Source organism: Rhincodon typus, chromosome 15 (genome assembly GCF_021869965.1).
Source record: "Rhincodon typus isolate 14 chromosome 15, sRhiTyp1.1, whole genome shotgun sequence".
In the NCBI taxonomy this organism is placed as follows: Eukaryota; Metazoa; Chordata; class Chondrichthyes; order Orectolobiformes; family Rhincodontidae; genus Rhincodon; species Rhincodon typus.
In genome coordinates this window covers 2,136,670-2,145,984 of record NC_063346.1, presented here as the reverse complement: position 1 = coordinate 2,145,984, position 9,315 = coordinate 2,136,670, and the positions used below count along the sequence as shown (strand labels likewise).

General features: G+C 46.7%; 1 protein-coding gene across 1 annotated transcript in view; it reads left to right on the top strand.

Moving 5' to 3' along the window:
• Window positions 1–1,645: 1,645 nt before the first annotated feature.
• pepd (peptidase D) overlaps window positions 1,646–9,315 on the top strand; it is a 157,134-nt gene continuing 149,464 nt past the window's right edge. The window contains exon 1 of the mRNA XM_048605938.1: window positions 1,646–1,693. Coding sequence (XP_048461895.1) covers window positions 1,677–1,693 — 17 coding nt within the window. The 5' untranslated portion in view covers window positions 1,646–1,676. The remainder of the gene's footprint in view (window positions 1,694–9,315) is intronic.

Sequence of the window (9,315 nt, the reverse complement as noted above, 5' to 3'; positions counted from 1 at the left end):
AAATAAATAAAAATGAAGCTATTTAAATATAGAACTCAATCAGAAATATCTTAGTCACACAGCAAAAGCAAAATTTCAATCTGTTACCTGACTTCATCCATGTGGAGGTGGTGGAGGTTTGGAATATACTAGCAGTTGATGTTTGGTGAATTTCTGCAGTGTATCTTGTAGATGGCACGCACTGATGCTACTGAGTGTCAGCGATGAAGGGAGCAAATGTTGACGATAGTGAATGTAATGCAAATCAAATATTCTGCTTTGTCCTGAATGGTTTCAAGCTTCTTGAGTGTTGTTGAAGCTGCATTCATCCAGGTAAGTGGGGAATATTCCATCATATTCCTGACTTCTTGCCTTGCATAGATCGTGGACAGGCTTTGGAGAGTCAGGAGTTGAGTTACTTGCTGCAGTATTTGTAACCACTGACCTGCTGCTGTAGCCACTGTGTTTGTACATCTAGTTTTGTTCAGCTTCTGGTCAATGGTAACCCATCAGGATGTTGATAGCCAGGGATAGATTGATGGTAAGGCTACTGAATTTGAAGGGTCAGTGGTTAGATTCTCACTTGTTGGAGATGGGTCATTGCCTGGCAGTTGTATGGTATGAATACCAACGTAGCAATGTTTTAATACTTGCAGTACTGTGATCACCAATGGCTAGGGGAAGGTCATCACCAGAACTTCACGCTTTCTCTCCTATTTTCCAATTCTATTGAAATGTGGATTTTTCATTCTGTTTCTGTTCTGAAGGTGTGCTCTCTCTGTGATGCTGACTAACCTATTGTTTCTCCAGTATTTTGTTTTTTTTCCTACTCCACCCTGCCTGGCTGCATTGTGCAGCATACATGGACCTTTAAACCCACAAAGTCATTGAAAACTAATCCAACTCCTTCCATAGGCCAGCATCGCAATATAATTTTATGATCATTACTCTCTGACTTGTCTGAAATTGCTGACTCAAACTGAGGTACAGCTGCAAGGATCATTCACTTCATATGGCTCGTGCCAATTCTACCACCGAAACCATCGCAGCTTGGTCTGATTCTATCCTTTCAATGGGTAACCAGGACACATTAGGGATCAAGGGGCAATCTGCGAGTGGTGCCAGAGGACATTTGTAGGGAGCTGTCAATAAATGTGGAAATGGAATAGCATAGCAGGTCAGACAGCACCCGGGAAGCAGGAAAGCCAATGTCTCAGCGCAAAACATTGTTGTTCCTGCCCCTCGGATGCTGTCTGACCTGCTTGTGCTTTTCCAGCTCCACATTTATTGACTTAACGTTTCCACTATAACCTGGTGTTGTGTGATTTCTGACAGAATTTATGGGCAGAGAGAGTTCAAAAGACCAGACAAATGGTGTGAGTGAAGTGCTGAAGAAGAAGTCCCTGCAGGTGATTGGAAGTGATAGACGGCCCATCTCTTGATGGGCTGAAGGGCCGCTTCCGCGCCCTCCTTATCCATGGCAATGAATTACGTAGCGGGGGATGGAGTGGGCGGGGTCAGAGTGCGCGGGGTCGGACTGGGCGGGGTCAGTGTGGGCGGAAATGCGGACTACAAATCCCGGCGGTCTTTGCGGCCACGGACCCCGCCCCCGAGTCACTATTGGCGAACGGGGAAGAGGGCGTGACCCGACTGGGGTTAAAGGCCACATAGGTCACGTGAGAGCGGATAGCAACAACATGGCGGTGACAGGAGAGTGAGTGATGGAGAGTGTGGGGACGGGGGAGTGAGGGGTAATGGAGAATTGTGGGGGGGCGGGGGACGCTGGGGTAGGGATAGGTAAATGGGGGAAAGTGTAAGTGTATCCGGGGGTCGGGGTGTCAGAAGAGCCGCCGGGCCGGGCGAGGTTGGGGGGGCGCGGTGATCGTGAGGCCATGCTCCGAGCCGGGTTGCTATGGGGCAGGGATCTTGTCGATGGGGAGAAAACCTTGGAGACCGGTTTGGAGCGGAGTTCACGTTGTGGAGAAACCCCAGGGTGGGGGAATGAGGAGGGAGTCCCTGACTGATGTAGGGGAAGATGGGCCACAGGGACGGATTCCCTAATTGGGGGGGGGGTGGGGAGTTTGGCCCTGTACCTGCCCGTGGGGTATGTGGGGCTAGGGGTGAGTGGCTTTCCTCAGATGGAGCTGAGGCTGAATGTGAAACACTGTGTCATATGTTGTATTGTGAATTTGTTTATTTAAAAATTGCTCGTTTACTTTCACATCATGCGAGCACTTGTATCTATCAATCGATTGCTGAGTTGATCTTTTAAAAAACGTTTTTTTAGAATGTTTTCACCGAGTTAAAGATGAAATCTTTTGTGAAAATGCATCTGAACTTGACAATTTGGGCAAACTGAAGCAGTAAGTCAGAACTGTTCAGGATCTTGAAGATCGTGAAAACCGAAGGAACGACAGATGCTGTAAATCAGAAACAAAAATAGAAGTTGCTGGACAAGCTCAGCAGGTCTGGCAGCATCTGTAGAGAGAAATCCGTTGATGTTTCGGACCTGAAACGTTAACTCTGATTTTTCTCCACAGATGCTACCGGATCTGATGAGCTTTTCCAGAAATTTCTGTTTTTGTTCTTGAATATTATGACAGGGTTTAATAGAGTCTCCATGGGGAAGTTGCTGCACTTGTTGGGGAGAGTCCAGACCACATTGTCATAAATAGAGGATTGCCAATGACTACAACAAAAATAGAAAATACTGGTAATTCTTTGGTGTGGTAGCTTCACTGAAGTAGTGACTCTGTTCCTCTCACCTCTCCCTTTTGGCTTGAGCATTTCTAGCATTTTCTGCATTTTTAAAATTCATTTGTGGCATATGGGTGTCGCCCATCATTAGTTGCCCTTGAAATAGTGATAGTGAGCTGCCTTCTTGAACTGCTTCAGTTCACATGCTGTATGTTTGCATACAATGCCCTTAAGGAGGGAATTCCAGGATTTTGACTCAGGGACACTGAAGGAATGGTGATATATTTCCAAATCAGGATGGTGAGCGGCTTGGAGGGGGAAGTTGTAGGTAGGTGGTGTTCCCATGTATCTGTTGCCCATGTCCTTCCAGATGGAAGTGGTCATGGGTTTAGAAGGTGCTGCCTGAGGATCTTTGGTGAATTTCTGCTGTGCATCTTGCAAATAGCATGCACTGCTGGTGGAAGGAGTGGATGCTTGTGGATGTAGTGCCAGTCAAGTGGGCTGCTTTGTCCTGGATGGTGTCAAGCTTCTTGAGTGTTGTTGGAGCTGCATTCTTCCAGGCAAGTGGGGAGTATTCCATCACACTCCTGACTTGTGCCCTGTAGATGATGGACAGGCTTTGGGGAGTCAGGAGGTGAGTTACTTGCTGCAGGATTTCTGGACTCTGACCTGCTCTTGTAGCCACTGTTGATATGGCGAGTCCAGTTGAGCTTATGGTCAATAGTAATCTCAAGAATGCTGATATCGAGGGATTCAGTGATGGTAACACCATTGGATGTCAAAGGGCAGTGGTTAGATTGTCTTTTATTGGAGATGATCATAGCCTGACATTTGTATGGCATGAATGTTACTTGCTACTTGTCAGCCAAAACCTGGATATTGTCCAGATCTTGCTGTATTTGAACATGGACTGCTTCAGTATCTGAGGAGTTGTGAATGGTGCTGAATATTGTACAATCATCAGTAAACATTCCTATTTCTGACCTTACGATGGATGGAAGGTCATTGATTAAGCAGCTGAAGATGGTTGGGCTAAGACATTGCCCTGAGGAACTCCTGCAGAGATGTCCTGAAGCTGAGATGACTGACCAATACTAACTACAGCCGTCTTCCTATGTGCCAGGTATGACTTCCACCAGTGGAGAGTTTCCCCCCGATACTCATTGATTCCAGTTTTGCCAGCGTTCCTTGATGCCACACTTGGTCAAATGCAGCCTTGTTTTCAAGGGCTGTCATTCTCTCCTCTCCTCTGGAATTCAGCTCTTTTATCCATGTTTGAACCAAGGCTGTAATGAGATCAGGAGCTGAGTGGCCCTGGTGGGACCCAAACTGTGGGTCGGTGAGCAGGTTATTGCTGAGCAGGTGCTGCTTGATAACACTGTTGATGACACCTTCCATCACTTTACTGATGATCGAGAGTTGACTGATGGAGCAGTAATTGGCCAAGTGGATTTGTCCTGCTTTTTGTGTACAGGATATATCTGGGCAATTTTCCACATTGTTGGATAGATGACAGTGTTGCAGCTGTACTGGAAAGCTTGGCTAGGGGAGCAGCAGCAAGTTTTGGAGCACAAGTCTTCAGTACTATTGCCAGAATGTTGTCATGGCCCATAGCCTTTGCAGTATCCAGTGTCTCCAACCATGTCTTCGTATCATGTGGACTAAATTGAATTGGCTGAATACTGTTATCTGTGATGCTGGACACCACTGCAGGAGGCTGAGATGGATCATCCACTCAGCACTTCTGGCTGAAAATTGTGATGAAAGCTTCAGCCTTACCTTTTGCACTGATGTGCTGGGCTGTTCCATCATTGAAGATGGAGATATTTGTGGAGGTGCCTCCTCCAGTGAGTTGTTTAATTGTCCACCACCATTCACAACTGGATGTGGAAGAACGTCCAGTTCAAAATTGGCTCGATGGTAGGAAGCAGAGGGTGATGGTTGAAGGTTGTTTCTCGGACTGGAGGCCTGTGACTAGTGGTGTGCCACAGGGGTCGGTGCTGGGACCTTTGTAGTTTGTTATTTACATAAATGATCTGGATGTGAATGTACAAGGCATGATTAGTAAGTTTGCAGATGATATAAAACTGGGAGGTATCGTTGACAGTGAAGAACGTTATCAAAAATTACAGAGGGATCCTGATCAGATGGGGAAGTGGACTGAGGATTTGCAAATGCAGTTCAATGCAGATAAGTGTGAGGTGTTGTACTTTGGAAAGTCAAACCGAGGTAGGACTTGTACAGTAAATGGGAAGGTCCTGAGGAGCATTGTGGAACAGAGGAACCTAGGAGTACAAGTACATAGTTTGTTGAAAGCGGCGTCACAGATGGACAGGATGGTGAAGAAGGCATTTAGCATGCTGGCCTTCATCGGTCGAGGCATTGAGCATAGGAGTTGGGACGTTATGTTACAGTTGTATAAGTTGGTGAGGCCGCACTTGGAGTATTGTGGACAGTTTTGGTCACCCTGTTATAGGAAAGCCATAGTTAAACTGGAAAGTGTGCAAAGAAGATTTACGAGGATGTTGCCAGGACTAGGAGGCCTGAGTTGTAGGGAGAGATTGGCCAGGATGAACTTTATTCCTTGGAACGTAGGAGAATGAGGCGTGACCTTATTGAGGGATATAAAATCATGAGGGGCATAGATAGGATGAATGCATAAAATCTTTTTCCCAAGGGTGGGGAATTGAACACTAGAAGGCATAGGTTTAAGGTGAGAGGGCAAAGATTTAAGAAGGACCTGGGGGCAATATGTTCACAGAGAGTGGTGAGTATATGGAATGGGCTGCCAGAGAAAGTGGTTGACGCAGGTACAATAGCAACATTTCTAAAAAAAAATTAGATAGGTACATGGATGGGAAGGGTTTAAAGGGAAATGGACCAAATGCGGGCAGTTGGAACTAGCTGAGTGGGCACCATGGTCAGCGTGGACCAGTTTAGACCGAAGGGCCTGTTTCCATGCTATATTACTCTATGACTGCAGAACTTAGATCTGATCCATTGGTTGTGAGATCACTTAGCTCTGTCAATCACTTGCTTCTTATGCTGTGTGACATGCAAGTAGTCCTGTTGGTAGCTTTCACCAGGTTGATATCTCACGGTGCTGCTCCTGGCATACCCTCCTGCACTCTTCATTGAACCAAAGTTGATACCCCTAGCTTGATGGTAATGGTTGAGTGGGGAATATGCCGGGCCATGAGGTTACAGATTGTGCTGGAGTACAATTCTGTTGATGGCCCATAGCGCCTCATGGATGCCCAGTCTTGAGTTGCTAGATCTGTGCGAAGTTTGTCCCATTTAGCACGGTGATAGTGCCTCACAACATGGTGGAGTGTATTTTCAATGTGAAGGCGAGACTTGGTTTCCACAAGGACTGTGAGGGATGGTCACTGTTACCAATACTGTCATGGACAGATCCATCTGCAGCTGGCAGATTGGTAAGGATGAGGTCAATATGTTTTTCCCTCTTATTGGTTCCCTCACCACCTGCCGCAGATCCAGTCTAGCAGCTATGTCCTTTAGGACCCGACCAACTTGATCAGCAGCGCTACTGCCGAGCCACTCTTGGTGGTGGACATTGAAATCTCCCACCCAGAGTACACTTTGTGCCCTTGCCATCCTCAGTGCTTCCTCCAAGTGCTGTGTTGTATGTGGTAATCAGCAGGAGGTTTCCTTGCCTGTGTTTAATCTTAAGCAATGAGACTTCATGGGGTCCAGAGTCAATGTTACAGATTCCCAGAGCAACACCCTCCCGACTGTATACCACTGTGCCGCCCCCTTTGCTGGGTCTGTCCTGCCGGTGAGACAGGACATACCCAGGGACAGTGATGGTGGTGTCTGGGACATTGTCTGTAAATGTATGATTCTGTGAGTATGACTGTGTCAGGCTGTTGCTTAACTAGTCTGTGAGACAGCTCTGCCAATTTTGACACTAACCTCCAGATGTTAGTGAGGAGGACGTTGCAGGATCAACAGGGCTGTTTCTGCTGTTGTCTTTTCTGGTGCCTAGGTCGATGTCAGCTGGTTCATTCAGTTTCATTTCTTTGAAATTTGTAACAATTGATACAACTGTGTGGCTTGTTAGGCCATTTCAGAGGGGAACTGAGAGTCAATCACATTATTTCTCACTGCCTGCATCTGTAGTATTTTGCTTTTTTAATAGAATTTAGTAAGGATTTGGAGAGAATAGTCTTAATCCAGAGAGTGTGGGAATTTATAATTCCTTGTTGAGGTGAATAGTATGGACCCAGTTAAGGGAAAGTTGCATAAACAAATGAGGGAGAAACGAGGAGGGGAAAGATACTGGTAATGAGGCAAGAGGAGGCCCACATAGAACACAAACCCCAGCATGGACTTGTTGGATTGAGTGGCCTGTTTCTATGCTGTAAATCCTGGGAACTCTAACTCAACCTGCTGTGTTTCCATGCTGCTGGGTGGCAGGCCCTGAGTGAGTAGAAGCCACTCATTAATGTGACTAAAGAGGTCAGTAATTCCCTGGAGTGACAGGGAGCCTCAAGGACCAGATTCTCTCCTGTACTGTTGTGTTGGTTGCAACATCAGGTTAGGATTGAGAATTTGACATTCAACTTTGGGAATCAGCGAGTTAGAAATTCAGCTCGGCATTCCTTTCCAATGATGTGTTAAAAAGCATTGAAAGGATAGAATTAGACCAAGCTGCAATGGTTTTGGTGGTGGAATTGGCACAAGTCATGAAGTGAGTCAGCAATTTCAGACAAGTCAGAGAGTAATGATCATAAAATTATATTGCGGTGCTGGCCTATGGAAGGAGTTGGATTAGTTTTCAATGGCTTTGTGGGTTTAAAGGTCCATGTACGCTACAGAATGCAGCCAGGCAGGGTGGAGTGGGAAAAAAAACAAAATACTGGAGAAACAATAGGTTAGTCAGCATCACAGAGAGAGCACACCTTCAGAACAGAAACAGAATGAAAAATCCACATTTCAATAGAATTGGAAAATAGGAGAGAAAGCGTGAAGTTCTGGTGATGACCTTCCCCTAGCCATTGGTGATCACAGTACTGCAAGTATTAAAACATTGCTACGTTGGTATTCATACCATACAACTGCCAGGCAATGACCCATCTCCAACAAATGAGAATCTAATCACTGACCCTTCATATTTAATAGCATTACCGTCATTATCATCATTGGCAGTCCCTTGCAGAAGAGGGTGACACTCTTCCACGCTTAGGGTGAGTCAGTAAGTGGCTGTACAGACCGATGCAGCTACTTCAGGCTCTGTTATACTTGGGGCAGAAGGTCGTCGCATGATGGGGTGGGTGGGGCGTTGGTGTGGCAGTGCGCACCTTTCACTAGTTTCGCCTGGCTTCCATTTTCTCCCGATGGCAAGTCTCAAGGTGCTCGATGCCTTCCCGAACTCTCATCCTCCACTTTGGATGATCTTAGGCCGGTGATTCCTAGGTGCCTGTGGGACTGCTGCACTTTGCCAGTGAGGCCTTGAGGGCATCACTGAAGCCCTTCTCCTGTCCACCTGGGGCTCGCTTGCCTTAACAAAGCTGGGAGTAGAGCACCTGCCTGGGGAATCTGGAGTCGGTCATGTGGATGACGCGCCCAGACCGTTGTAGCCGATCAAGGATGGTCGGTGCCTTGATGCAGGGGTTGTTGGCCTGGTTGAGGACACTGGTGTTGTTATGTCTTTCTTCCAAATGGATTCACAGGATCATGCTCAGGCACCTTTTGTGGTACTGGGTCAGCACCTTGATGTGTCTGCTGTAGACATCTATGTCTGAGCCATATAGGAGGGCAGGAACCACCACAGCTCTGTATACTATGGTGTCAGATCAGATGTTGTTGTCCTTGAACATCTTTTTCCACAGGCTGCTGAAGGCCACACTAGCACACTGGAGGCAGTGCTTGGGTCTCTTCCTCAACAGCTGCTTTGGTTGACCAGACACATCCAAGGTATTGGAAGTGGTCAACGTTCTCTAAGGTTTCCCTGTGGACCATGATGATCAGGGGTTTGCTCCATCACTCGATCCATATCAGCATCCATTGTTGGGAGTTACCATTGACCAGAGACTCAACAGAACTAGATATATATAATTACAGCAGCTATAAGAGAAGGTTAGAAAATTGGAATCCTGCAGCGAGCAACTGGAGCTGCAGCCATCCAGGCAAGTGGAGAATATTTTGTCACACTCCTGGCTTGTGCCTAGAGACGATGGACAGGCTTTGGGGAGTCAGGAGGTGAGCTAAATGCTGCAGGATTCTTTGTGTCTGACTTGCTTTTGTAATCAGTTTGTGGTGAGACCAGCTGAGTTTCTGGTCAGTGGTAACTCCCAGGATATTAATAGTGGGGGATTCAATGATGGTAATAGCCTTGAAGGTCAAAGGGTGATGGTTCAGTTATCCCTTGCTATAGATGGTCATTGCCTGGCATGCGTGAGGGATGAGTATAACTTGCCACTTTTCAGTACAAAGCTAGATGTTTTTCTCTTACTACATTTGGACATGGACTGCTCGAGTATCTGAGGACTTGCGAATGGTGCTGAACATTGTGCAATCATTTGATGAAAATCACCACTTCTGCCTCCACCTCCCCCCCCCCCTCCCCACTCCCCCCGGAAACTCTGCCAGAAGATTCACCTTCCACATTCTAAC